Below are 14,664 nucleotides of genomic sequence, written 5' to 3' on the forward strand. Positions count from 1 at the left end.
ATTGAGTAGAGTGGCAACTTTTTGCCTAGACACTCAAGTTGTATCGTGTCATCCATCAGCGAAAATGTAACTGTGTTATTTCAGGTTGGTAGGCAGGTGTCCCGACCATGGAGTGTGTGCCAACATGGGCTGCGGAACAGATCCACCCAACCAGACATGTCTGCAGAGCAGGCTGCTGCTCTGGGGGTCACCTACCCTCCACTACAGACATATTCTGAGGAGGAGGGGATGATGAGGGATGCTGGTGAGTTGGAGCATGCCGGATATACAGTAGGCAGAGCAACAAAGGATATATATATATATATATATCACATACAATACCAGTCAAAAGTTGACACCTACTCATTCAAGTTTTTTTTAATGTTTAATTTTTTTTTTTTTTTTTTTTTTTACTATTTTCTATATTGTAGAATAATAGTGAAGACATCACAACTATGAAATAACACATATGGAATCATGTAGTAACCAAAAAAGTGTTAAACAAATCAAACTATTTTACATTCTTAAGTATCCACCCTTTGCCTTGACAGCTTTTCACACTCATGGCATTCTCTCAACCAGCTTCATGAGGAATGCTTTTCCAACAGTCTTGAAGGAGTTCCCACCAATGCTGACTTCTTGTTGGCTACTTTTCCTTCACTCTGTGGTCCAACTCATCCCAAACCATCTCAATTGAGTTGAGTTGAGGTTGGGTGATTGTGGAGGCCAGGTCATCTGAGTGTCAAATAGCTCTTACGCCGCCTAGAGGTGTGTTGGGTCATTGTCCTGTTGAAAAACAAATGATAGTCCCACTAAGCCCAGACTAGATGGGATAGCATAGTCTGGGGCGGCAGGGTAGCCTAGTGGTTAGAGCGTTGGACTAGTAACTGGAAGGTTGCAAGTTCAAACCCCCGAGCTGACAAGGTACAAATCTGTCGTTCTGCCCCTGAACAAGGCAGTTAACCCACTGCCGTCATTGAAAATAAGAATTTGTTCTTAACTGACTTGCCCTGGTTAAAAAAAAATAAAAAAAATATGTGATAGCCATGCTGGCTAAGACTGCCAAGAATTCTAAATAAATCACAGACTGTGTCACCAGCAAAACACCCCACACCATAACACCTCCTCCATGCTTCATGGTGGGAACCACACGTGCTGAGATAATCCGTTCACCTACTCTGCGTTTCAAAAAGACAGCGGTTAGAACCAAAAATCTCAAGTTTGCACTCTACAGACCAAAAGGACAGATTTCCACCAGTCTAATGTTCATTGCTCGTGTTTCTTGGTCCAAGCAAGTCTCTTCTTACTGGTGTCTTTTAGTGGATTTTTTGCAGCAATTCAACCATGAAGAGGCCTGATTCACGCAGTCTCCTCTGAAAAGTTGATGTTGAGATGTGTCTGTTACTTGAATTCTGAAGCATTTATTTGGGCTGCAATCTGAGGCTGGTAACTCTAATGAACTTATCCTCTGCAGCAGAGGTAACTCTGGGTCTTCCTTACCAGTGGCAGTCCTCAAGAGAGCCAGTTTCATCACAGCACTTGATGGTTTTTGCGACTGCACTTGAAGAAATTTTCAAAGTTCTTGAAATATTCCAGAATAACTGACCTTCCTGTCTTAAAGTAATGATGGACTGTCGTTTCTCTTCGTTTATTTGAGCTGTTCTTGCCATAATATGGACTTGGTCTTTTACCAAATAGGGATATCTTCTGTATACCACCCCTACCTTGTCACAATACAACTGATTGGCCCAAACTTATTAAGAAGGAAAGAAATTCCACAAATGAACTTTTAACAAGGCACACCTGTTAATTGAAATGCATTCCAGGTGACTACCTCATTAAGCTGGTTGAGAGAATGCCAAGAGTGTGCAAAGCTGTCATCAAGGCAAAGGGTGGCTACTTTGAAGAATATTTAATAGATTTTGTTATTTCATAGTTTTGATGTCTTCACTATTATTCTACAATGTAGAAAATAGTTAAAATAAAGAAAAACCCTGGAATGAGTAGGTGTGTCCAAACTTTTGACTGGTATTGTGTGTGTGATTATATAGCACTAAAACCAAACAATACGATTTAATAAACAGACTGGATCATGCTATGGATTGGTCTAATTTGATTGGTCTAATTTGTCATGAATTTGGTTTTAAGTTCAATTAATCAAGTCGCATTGCATTTCATTTTAATGTCCCACATTTGAACAGTGAAAAAGTTTGCACAGGAGCGTCTTGCCCCGTTTGTGTCGAAGATGGACGAAAACTCTCTCATGGACCCGGAAGTGATAAAGTCACTCTTTGAACAGGGGGTATGTGTTCCTCTTCTTTACATCCTATGGTCATTAGGCTCAGGGCATTTCCATGTAAAAGGACCCATTTTAGAACCAACGTGAAGCTCATGGGGGCATTTCCATGTAAAAGGACCCATTTAGAACCAACGTGAAGCTCATAGGGGCATTTCCATGTAAAAGGACCCATTTAGCACCAACGTGAACGTGAAGCTCATAGGGGCATTTCCATGTAAAAGGACCCATTTAGAACCAACGTGAAGCTCATAGGGGCATTTCCATGTAAAAAGGACCCATTTAGAACCAATGTGAAGCTCATAGGGGCATTTCCATGGAAAAGGACCCATTTAGCACCAACGTGAACGTGAAGCTCATAGGGGCATTTCCATGTAAAAGGACCCATTTAGAACCAACGTGAAGCTCATAGGGGCATTTCCATGTAAAAGGACCCATTTAGAACCAACGTGAAGCTCATAGGGGCATTTCCATGTAAAAAGGACCCATTTAGAACCAACGTGAAGCTCATAGGGGCATTTCCATGTAAAAGGACCCATTTAGAACCAACGTGAAGCTCATAGGGGCATTTCCATGTAAAAGGACCCATTTAGCACCAACGTGAAGGTCATAGGGGCATTTCCATGTAAAAAGGACCCATTTAGAACCAACGTGAAGTGGGGGTAAAATTTAAAGCTAAGTGCAGTTATCCTCTCAAGGTGAGGTCATTTTGACCCCTACCTTTAAAAATAAAATACAAAATAGTAATAAACTATTGCTAGTTAAACAAAATTGCATTTTCAATTAGTAGAAAATAATATAATTGACGCTTGTTTTTGTTTTAGCATACAGCTCAGTGTTTGAATGATTTATTTTATACAGTCATTTAAGCTCCTCTTTATCAAGGGTGTCAATCATTTCGGACCCTACTGTGTGTTTTAAGATTTTTTCAATTCTCTCTTCATGGGGATAATGAATGTTTACAGAAATAACAAGTAAAGGTAGTTGGTGTTTATACTAATATACATTTTGTTCATGAATGATTAATTGATTTAAAACGTGTAATTCCGTTACCAAATCGGTAATGGAATTACAAAAAAAAAAAAACAGAATTACTGCAATTGAATTGGCTACAATGGCAAATCATAGTAGTCACAAACCACAGTTGAGTCACCTGCTACTGTCCCCCCTTCCACTGACTGTTATATTCACCTCATAGGCCTGGACTGCCCCCCCCCCCAGTTCGTCACCTCTCCCAGCTCGTACTGACACCTACCCTCTTTGATGTAACCAGCATCCTCACCCACTGAAATGGTGTCAGTCCGCCCTGTCCTTGATATCAAACGTCCACAGATGTAGATTGTTTTGGTCCGGAGCGGCGTTCATTTGGCCCAGACATAGACGTCTATAATTGGTTCTGATTTGATCCGGTCATAGAAGTTTGGACATCACAGTAGAGTAGAGCACAGTGTAATGTACTGCACTGAACATATCTACTGTACTGAACTATACTCTGCTGCACTGTGATGTGAAACATAGATGTCTATGATTGGTTCAGATTTGGTCTGGTCCGGACCAACCAAATCTGGTCTTATTTGGGGGCGGAGCTCATTAGAATATTAGCCAGTGTGTAGAATAATACCCAAATATGTAAAGCAGGATATAACCCAGGATACATCACCATGAAGATAATTATATTCATATCCATAATTATGCATTTCTGTAGAATACTGATCAGGGACCCATGATGTAATTCCGTTACCGTAATTCTGTTACCTGATGGAAATCAACTTTGTGTAGTTCAATAACCAAAATATTATTTTGGGGGGGGAGTCGAGGTGTCATGTCTGCAGCAAGAATGGGATATCAGCAGACATCTTGGAATCTTAATTCTCAAGACACTGAGTGGACAAAATGTTCAATGACAGACGAATCAGGTGAATCCAGGTGAAAGATATGATCGCTTATTGATGTCACTTGTTAAATCCACTTCAATCAGTGTAGATGAAGGGGAGGAGACGGGTTAAATAAGGATTGTTAGACCTTGAGACATGGATTGTGTATGTGTGCCATTCAGAGGGTGAATGTAATGTGCAAGACTAAAATTGAAGTGCCTTTGAACAGGGTGTGGTAGTAGGCACCAGGCGCACCGGTTGGTGTCAAGAACTGCAACGCTGCTGGGTTTTTCCACACTCAACAGTTTCCTGTGTGTATCAAGAATGGTCCACCACCCAAAGGACATCCAGCCAACTTGACACAACTGTTGGGGAAGCATAGGAGTCAACATGGTCCAGCATCCCTGTGGAACAATTTAGACACCTTGTAGAGACAACATGGACCAGTATCCCTGTGGAACGCTTTCGACACCTTGTAGAGACAACATGGGCCAGCATCCCTGTGGAACGCTTTCGACACCTTGTAGAGTCAACATGGGCCAGCATCCCTGTGGAACACTTTCAACACCTTGTAGAGTCAACATGGGCCAGCATCCCTGTGGAACGCTTTCGACACCTTGTAGAGTCAACATGGGCCAGCATCCCTGTGGAACACTTTAGACACCTTGTAGAGTCAACATGGGCCAGCATCCCTGTGGAACGCTTTCAACACCTTGTAGAGTCAACATGGGCCAGCATCCCTGTGGAACGCTTTAGACACCTTGTAGAGTCAACATGGGCCAGCATCCCTGTGGAACGCTTTCAACACCTTGTAGAGTCAACATGGGCCAGCATCCCTGTGGAACGCTTTAGACACCTTGTAGAGTCAACATGGGCCAGCATCCCTGTGGAACGCTTTCGACACCTTGTAGAGTCAACATGGGCCAGCATCCCTGTGGAACGCTTTAGACACCTTGTAGAGTCAACATGGGCCAGCATCCCTGTGGAACGCTTTCGACACCTTGTAGAGTCAACATGGGCCAGCATCCCTGTGGAACGCTTTCGACACCTTGTAGAGTCAACATGGGCCAGCATCCCTGTGGAATGCTTTGGACACCTTGTAGTCAACATGGGCCAGCATCCCCTGTGGAACGCTTTCGACACCTTGTAGAGTCAACATGGGCCAGCATCCCCTGTGGAACGCTTTCGACACCTTGTAGAGTCAACATGGGCCAGCATCCCTGTGGAACGCTTTAGACACCTTGTAGAGTCAACATGGGCCAGCATCCCTGTGGAACGCTTTCGACACCTTGTAGAGTCAACATGGGCCAGCATCCCTGTGGAACGCTTTCGACACCTTGTAGAGTCAACATGGGCCAGCATCCCTGTGGAACGCTTTAGACACCTTGTAGAGTCAACATGGGCCAGCATCCCTGTGGAACGCTTTCGACACCTTGTAGAGTCAACATGGGCCAGCATCCCTGTGGAACGCTTTCGACACCTTGTAGAGTCAACATGGACCAGCATCCCCTGTGTCACTCTTTCAGACACCTTGTAGAGTCAACATGGACCAGCATCCCCTGTGTCACTCTTTCAGACACCTTGTAGAGTCAACATGGACCAGCATCCCCTGTGTCACTCTTTCAGACACCTTGTAGAGTCAACATGGACCAGCATCCCCTGTGTCACTCTTTCAGACACCTTGTAGAGTCCACATGGACCAGCATCCCCTGTGTCACTCTTTCAGACACCTTGTAGAGTCCACATGGACCAGCATCCCCTGTGTCACTCTTTCAGACACCTTGTAGAGTCCACATGGACCAGCATCCCCTGTGTCACTCTTTCAGACACCTTGTAGAGTCAACATGGACCAGCATCCCCTGTGTCACTCTTTCAGACACCTTGTAGAGTCCACATGGACCAGCATCCCCTGTGTCACTCTTTCAGACACCTTGTAGAGTCCACATGGACCAGCATCCCCTGTGTCACTCTTTCAGACACCTTGTAGAGTCAACATGGACCAGCATCCCCTGTGTCACTCTTTCAGACACCTTGTAGAGTCCACATGGACCAGCATCCCCTGTGTCACTCTTTAAGACACCTTGTAGAGTCAACATGGACCAGCATCCCCTGTGTCACTCTTTCAGACACCTTGTAGAGTCAACATGGGCCAGCATCCCTGTGGAACGCTTTCGACACCTTGTAGAGTCAACATGGGCCAGCATCCCTGTGGAACGCTTTAGACACCTTGTAGAGTCAACATGGGCCAGCATCCCTGTGGAACGCTTTAGACACCTTGTAGAGTCAACATGGGCCAGCATCCCTGTGGAACGCTTCGACACCTTGTAGAGTCAACATGGGCCAGCATCCCTGTGGAACGCTTTCGACACCTTGTAGAGTCAACATGGGCCAGCATCCCTGTGGAACGCTTTAGACACCTTGTAGAGTCAACATGGGCCAGCATCCCTGTGGAACGCTTTAGACACCTTGTAGAGTCAACATGGGCCAGCATCCCTGTGGAACGCTTTCGACACCTTGTAGAGTCAACATGGGCCAGCATCCCTGTGGAACGCTTTCGACACCTTGTAGAGTCAACATGGGCCAGCATCCCTGTGGAACGCTTTGGACACCTTGTAGTCAACATGGGCCAGCATCCCTGTGGAACGCTTTAGACACCTTGTAGAGTCAACATGGGCCAGCATCCCCTGTGGAACGCTTTCGACACCTTGTAGAGTCAACATGGGCCAGCATCCCTGTGGAACGCTTTCGACACCTTGTAGAGTCAACATGGGCCAGCATCCCTGTGGAACGCTTTCGACACCTTGTAGAGTCAACATGGACCAGCATCCCCTGTGTCACTCTTTCAGACACCTTGTAGAGTCAACATGGACCAGCATCCCCTGTGTCACTCTTTCAGACACCTTGTAGAGTCAACATGGACCAGCATCCCCTGTGTCACTCTTTCAGACACCTTGTAGAGTCAACATGGGCCAGCATCCCTGTGGAACGCTTTCGACACCTTGTAGAGTCAACATGGGCCAGCATCCCTGTGGAACGCTTTCGACACCTTGTAGTCAACATGGGCCAGCATCCCTGTGGAACGCTTTCGACACCTTGTAGAGTCAACATGGGCCAGCATCCCTGTGGAACGCTTTGGACACCTTGTAGTCAACATGGGCCAGCATCCCTGTGGAACGCTTTAGACACCTTGTAGAGTCAACATGGGCCAGCATCCCCTGTGGAACGCTTTCGACACCTTGTAGAGTCAACATGGGCCAGCATCCCTGTGGAACGCTTTAGACACCTTGTAGAGTCAACATGGGCCAGCATCCCTGTGGAACGCTTTCGACACCTTGTAGAGTCAACATGGGCCAGCATCCCTGTGGAACGCTTTCGACACCTTGTAGAGTCAACATGGACCAGCATCCCCTGTGTCACTCTTTCAGACACCTTGTAGAGTCAACATGGACCAGCATCCCCTGTGTCACTCTTTCAGACACCTTGTAGAGTCAACATGGACCAGCATCCCCTGTGTCACTCTTTCAGACACCTTGTAGAGTCAACATGGACCAGCATCCCCTGTGTCACTCTTTCAGACACCTTGTAGAGTCCACATGGACCAGCATCCCCTGTGTCACTCTTTCAGACACCTTGTAGAGTCCACATGGACCAGCATCCCCTGTGTCACTCTTTCAGACACCTTGTAGAGTCCACATGGACCAGCATCCCCTGTGTCACTCTTTCAGACACCTTGTAGAGTCAACATGGACCAGCATCCCCTGTGTCACTCTTTCAGACACCTTGTAGAGTCCACATGGACCAGCATCCCCTGTGTCACTCTTTCAGACACCTTGTAGAGTCCACATGGACCAGCATCCCCTGTGTCACTCTTTCAGACACCTTGTAGAGTCAACATGGACCAGCATCCCCTGTGTCACTCTTTCAGACACCTTGTAGAGTCCACATGGACCAGCATCCCCTGTGTCACTCTTTAAGACACCTTGTAGAGTCAACATGGACCAGCATCCCCTGTGTCACTCTTTAAGACACCTTGTAGAGTCAACATGGACCAGCATCCCCTGTGTCACTCTTTCAGACACCTTGTAGAGTCAACATGGGCCAGCATCCCTGTGGAACGCTTTCGACACCTTGTAGAGTCAACATGGGCCAGCATCCCTGTGGAACGCTTTAGACACCTTGTAGAGTCAACATGGGCCAGCATCCCTGTGGAACGCTTTAGACACCTTGTAGAGTCAACATGGGCCAGCATCCCTGTGGAACGCTTTCGACACCTTGTAGTCAACATGGGCCAGCATCCCTGTGGAACGCTTTCGACACCTTGTAGAGTCAACATGGGCCAGCATCCCTGTGGAACGCTTTAGACACCTTGTAGAGTCAACATGGGCCAGCATCCCTGTGGAACGCTTTAGACACCTTGTAGAGTCAACATGGGCCAGCATCCCTGTGGAACGCTTTTCGACACCTTGTAGAGTCAACATGGGCCAGCATCCCTGTGGAACGCTTTCGACACCTTGTAGAGTCAACATGGGCCAGCATCCCTGTGGAACGCTTTGGACACCTTGTAGTCAACATGGGCCAGCATCCCTGTGGAACGCTTTAGACACCTTGTAGAGTCAACATGGGCCAGCATCCCCTGTGGAACGCTTTCGACACCTTGTAGAGTCAACATGGGCCAGCATCCCTGTGGAACGCTTTCGACACCTTGTAGAGTCAACATGGGCCAGCATCCCTGTGGAACGCTTTCGACACCTTGTAGAGTCAACATGGACCAGCATCCCTGTGTCACTCTTTCAGACACCTTGTAGAGTCAACATGGACCAGCATCCCCTGTGTCACTCTTTCAGACACCTTGTAGAGTCAACATGGACCAGCATCCCCTGTGTCACTCTTTCAGACACCTTGTAGAGTCAACATGGGCCAGCATCCCTGTGGAACGCTTTCGACACCTTGTAGAGTCAACATGGGCCAGCATCCCTGTGGAACGCTTTCGACACCTTGTAGAGTCAACATGGGCCAGCATCCCTGTGGAACGCTTTCGACACCTTGTAGTCAACATGGGCCAGCATCCCTGTGGAACGCTTTCGACACCTTGTAGAGTCAACATGGGCCAGCATCCCTGTGGAACGCTTTGGACACCTTGTAGTCAACATGGGCCAGCATCCCTGTGGAACGCTTTAGACACCTTGTAGAGTCAACATGGGCCAGCATCCCCTGTGGAACGCTTTCGACACCTTGTAGAGTCAACATGGGCCAGCATCCCTGTGGAACGCTTTAGACACCTTGTAGAGTCAACATGGGCCAGCATCCCTGTGGAACGCTTTCGACACCTTGTAGAGTCAACATGGGCCAGCATCCCTGTGGAACGCTTTCGACACCTTGTAGAGTCAACATGGACCAGCATCCCCTGTGTCACTCTTTCAGACACCTTGTAGAGTCAACATGGACCAGCATCCCCTGTGTCACTCTTTCAGACACCTTGTAGAGTCAACATGGACCAGCATCCCCTGTGTCACTCTTTCAGACACCTTGTAGAGTCAACATGGACCAGCATCCCCTGTGTCACTCTTTCAGACACCTTGTAGAGTCCACATGGACCAGCATCCCCTGTGTCACTCTTTCAGACACCTTGTAGAGTCCACATGGACCAGCATCCCCTGTGTCACTCTTTCAGACACCTTGTAGAGTCCACATGGACCAGCATCCCCTGTGTCACTCTTTCAGACACCTTGTAGAGTCAACATGGACCAGCATCCCCTGTGTCACTCTTTCAGACACCTTGTAGAGTCCACATGGACCAGCATCCCCTGTGTCACTCTTTAAGACACCTTGTAGAGTCAACATGGACCAGCATCCCCTGTGTCACTCTTTAAGACACCTTGTAGAGTCAACATGGACCAGCATCCCCTGTGTCACTCTTTCAGACACCTTGTAGAGTCAACATGGACCAGCATCCCCTGTGTCACTCTTTCAGACACCTTGTAGAGTCCACATGGACCAGCATCCCCTGTGTCACTCTTTAAGACACCTTGTAGAGTCAACATGGACCAGCATCCCCTGTGTCACTCTTTCAGACACCTTGTAGAGTCCACATGGACCAGCATCCCCTGTGTCACTCTTTCAGACACCTTGTAGAGTCCACATGGACCAGCATCCCCTGTGTCACTCTTTCAGACACCTTGTAGAGTCAACATGGACCAGCATCCCCTGTGTCACTCTTTCAGACACCTTGTAGAGTCCACATGGACCAGCATCCCCTGTGTCACTCTTTCAGACACCTTGTAGAGTCAACATGGACCAGCATCCCCTGTGTCACTCTTTCAGACACCTTGTAGAGTCCACATGGACCAGCATCCCCTGTGTCACTCTTTCAGACACCTTGTAGAGTCCACATGGACCAGCATCCCCTGTGTCACTCTTTCAGACACCTTGTAGAGTCAACATGGACCAGCATCCCCTGTGTCACTCTTTCAGACACCTTGTAGAGTCAACATGGACCAGCATCCCCTGTGTCACTCTTTCAGACACCTTGTAGAGTCCACATGGACCAGCATCCCCTGTGTCACTCTTTCAGACACCTTGTCGAGTCCACATGGACCAGCATCCCCTGTGTCACTCTTTAAGACACCTTGTAGAGTCAACATGGACCAGCATCCCCTGTGTCACTCTTTCAGACACCTCGTAGAGTCCATGACCCGACGAATCCAGGCTGTTCTGATGGAGGTGGGGGCAACTCAAATATTAGGAAGGGGTTCCTAATGTTTTGTACACTCAGTGTATATTTAGAGTTTTTGTAAAGCATTCTCACATAAGAAACTGAGGGAGATTTTACCGAAATTCTGTTACCAAACATTTCATCGGCTCAGTTCTCCTAGTGAATGTATTTTTGTCAAATGTTCAATGGGGAATTGTTCAAATTAGTCCTTGTGCATGGAGTTGGTTTGTTAAACTTTTTAAATAAATGTTTTTTTTTGTTTAGTAATATTTGGAAGTCCCAGCATAATCCCGTTTACGTGGAATAGACCTAACCTACCTCCGCCATGTTCATTAGACACAGCCCTGTTGTCAAAAAGGACACTGCCTTGTTGTCCAAAAGGACACTGCCCTGTTGTCAAAAAGGACACTGCCCTGTTGTCAAAAAGGACACTGCCTTGTTGTCAAAAAGGACACTGCCCTGTTGTCAAAAAGGACACGGCCCTGTTGTCAAAAAGGACACTGCCCTGTTGTCAAAAAGGACACTGCCTTGTTGTCAAAAAGGACACTGCCTTGTTGTCAAAAAGGACACTGCCTTGTTGTCAAAAAGGACACTGCCTTGTCAAAAAGGACACCGCCCTGTTGTCCAAAAGGACACTGCCTTGTCAAAAAGGACACTGCCTTGTTGTCCAAAAGGACACCGCCCTGTTGTCCAAAAGGACACCGCCCTGTTGTCCAAAAGGACACCGCCTTGTTGTCCAAAAGGACACGTTAAAGTATGTCCTGAACACCACCCTGTTGTATGTACCTGAGTATTCCCCATTAACTTGTCAGATGTTCCATTGTCACTTCCCAGCTGATGGGCATAGAGATCGACCCAGAGTATGGAGGCACCGGCTCCACGTTCTTCTCCTCCATCCTGGTCATTGAGGAGCTGGCCAAAGTGGACGCCTCCGTGGCCGTGCTGTGTGACATCCAGAACACTCTCATCAACACACTGTTTACCAAGCTGGGGACCGCAGCCCAGAAAGAGCGCTATCTCAGCCGGCTGTCAACAGACATGGTGAGTGATTTAACAGGAGGCGTGTCGTATCGATTTTATTCAACGGGTTTCTCGCCGAGAGGAAAAATGTGGCCTATGTGTTTTGGTTTAAGGGTAGTGAGAGGTAGTGTGTATCTATGTGTTTTGATTTACGGGTAGTGAGAAGTAGTGTGTATCTATGTGTTTTGATTTACGGGTAGTGAGAGGTAGTGTGTATCTATGTGTTTTGATTTACGGGTAGTGAGAAGTAGTGTGTATCTATGTGTTTTGATTTACGGGTAGTGAGAGGTAGTGTGTATCTATGTGTTTTGATTTACGGGTAGTGAGAGGTAGTGTGTATCTATGTGTTTTGATTTACGGGTAGTGAGAGGTAGTGTGTATCTATGTGTTTTGATTTACGGGTAGTGAGAGGTAGTGTGTATCTATGTGTTTTGATTTACGGGTAGTGAGAGGTAGTGTGTATCTATGTGTTTTGATTTATGGGTAGTGAGAAGTAGTGTGTATCTATGTGTTTTGATTTACGGGTAGTCAGAAGTAGTGTGTATCTATGTGTTTTGATTTAAGGGTAGTGAGAGGTAGTGTGTATCTATGTGTTTTGATTTAAGTGTAGTGAGAGGTAGTGTGTTTTGATTTAAGGGTAGTGAGAGGTTTGATTTAAGGCTGTACTAGTAAGTTTAAATAAAGCTTCTGTTCATGTTGCTAACGTCTCTTGATTATAGCCAGTAGAGGGAGCTACTGGTTCACAAGACATTTAACAGACCTACAACGCCTTCAGAAAATATCCACTTCACGTTTAAACACATCGTTGTTGTTACAGCCTGAATTTAAAATGGATTCAATTGGGATTTTTTTAATGCATCATGTTATGGGTATGCTTGTAATTGTTAAGTACTGGGGAGTTTTTCAGGATAAAAAAATTAAATAAACTGAATAGAGCTAAGTACAGGTAAAGTCCTAGAGGAAAACCTGCTTCATTCTTCACTCTGTTGTTTCTTCTTCGTGTTGTATCTTGGACCATATTTTACAGCTGTTTCTTCTTCGTGTTGTATCTTGGACCATATTTTACAGCTGTTTCTTCTTCGTGTTGTATCTTGGACCATATTCTACAGCTGTTTCTTCTTCGTGTTGTATCTTGGACCATATTTTACAGCTGTTTCTTCTTCGTGTTGTATCTTGGACCATATTTTACAGCTGTTTCTTCTTCGTGTTGTATCTTGGACCATATTTTACAGCTGTTTCTTCTTCGTGTTGTATCTTGGACCATATTCTACAGCTGTTTCTTCCTCTTCTTGGTGTTGTATCTTGGACCATATTTTACAGCTGTTTCTTCTTCGTGTTGTATCTTGGACCATATTTTACAGCTGTTTCTTCTTCGTGTTGTATCTTGGACTGTCACGTAGAGTAGGCCAGAAGGCTAAACTGGATAACCTAACCTCTATCAAAATAAAAAGATGGCGGAACCGCAAAAGTTCTTCTGTGCAAAGGTGTTTATTTACAAGTGAATTCCGGAACAAAAAAAACAACAGTACTGCCATCAACGTCTACCTTATGGGACAGCTTAAAAACAATGCTGCCCCATCCACAGCTCAATCCAAACTGCCTCTTTAGAGACTGGAGGAGAGGCTCCTTTGTAGGGCTAGCCCCCCTCAGAACAATTAACCCTAATTAATTAATCAATTAACAATAGAAACCTACATTTTCCATGAACTAAACATACTAAAGTATATACATTGCAACACGGTTTTAAACAATATCACAGCATAACATTTACAACATTACATCACTACTGACAATATCTTTCAAAATGCCCATATGCATTAATGAGCCATTTGGGACAGGCACTATAAAGCCAACCCAATTCCCTTAGCTCGGGTCCTTTTCCAGCATACCCGGAAGCTACAGAGATGGAGAGAGAGGAACAGAACAAACAAACAATGCGCTCATCCACAACATTGATAAGTATAATAATTATTGTATCTCAAATATGAACATTGACAAGTGTGAAATGCATGCACCAAGACAGAAGTTAATTTGTGTGTCGACCCACATTGTTAACTTATCTTATAATGGCGCAGGGAGGAGTGATGAATATGTGTGTGCGTTAAAGAACCAAATGCTGCCCGCGGCCAGTGACGGACTTCTACGTCACATGGACCATATTTTACAGCTGTTTCTTCTTCGTGTTGTATCTTGGACCATATTTTACAGCTGTTTCTTCTTCGTGTTGTATCTTGGACCATATTTTACAGCTGTTTCTTCTTCGTGTTGTATCTTGGACCATATTTTACAGCTGTTTCTTCTTCGTGTTGTATCTTGGACCATATTCTACAGCTGTTTCTTCTTCGTGTTGTATCTTGGACCATATTCTACAGCTGTTTCTTCTTCGTGTTGTATCTTGGATCATATTTTACAGCTGTTTCTTCTTCGTGTTGTATCTTGGACCATATTCTACAGCTGTTTCTTCTTCGTGTTGTATCTTGGACCATATTCTACAGCTGTTTCTTCTTCATGTTGTATCTTGGTCCATATTTTACAGCTGAGGTTTTTATATTTTGCCTACGATTGGTTGAGACACAACAGGATCTTGAATACAGGGTGGATATAATGTTTTGGCTGATAAATGGTACTAATATCTGTAGTTATTTTACTGTCAATCCTCCATAGGAAACCTATTGAGATCATAGAAATATACATCATAGAATAGACATTACCTTTTTAAGTTGTCATTCAATGGCAGCCATATTTGGGGTAGTAATTAGAAGTTACTATTTCAATTACATTTA

General features: G+C 45.5%; 1 protein-coding gene across 2 annotated transcripts in view; it reads left to right on the plus strand.

Moving 5' to 3' along the window:
• The window catches only part of LOC135511817 (short/branched chain specific acyl-CoA dehydrogenase, mitochondrial-like), a 31,669-nt gene that overhangs the window by 1,280 nt on the left and 15,725 nt on the right, over positions 1 to 14,664 (plus strand). Inside the window, exons 2-4 of one of the 2 annotated variants that reach the window (XM_064933292.1) lie at positions 85 to 244; positions 2,181 to 2,281; positions 11,696 to 11,902. In XM_064933292.1, the coding sequence (XP_064789364.1) occupies positions 85 to 244; positions 2,181 to 2,281; positions 11,696 to 11,902 (468 nt within the window). Of the gene's footprint in view, positions 1 to 84; positions 245 to 2,180; positions 2,282 to 11,695; positions 11,903 to 14,664 lie in introns of those variants that run through there. The other variant, XM_064933293.1, reaches the window with a different exon arrangement.

The sequence above is a fragment of the Oncorhynchus masou genome, chromosome 24 (genome assembly GCF_036934945.1).
Source record: "Oncorhynchus masou masou isolate Uvic2021 chromosome 24, UVic_Omas_1.1, whole genome shotgun sequence".
In the NCBI taxonomy this organism is placed as follows: domain Eukaryota; kingdom Metazoa; phylum Chordata; class Actinopteri; order Salmoniformes; family Salmonidae; genus Oncorhynchus; species Oncorhynchus masou.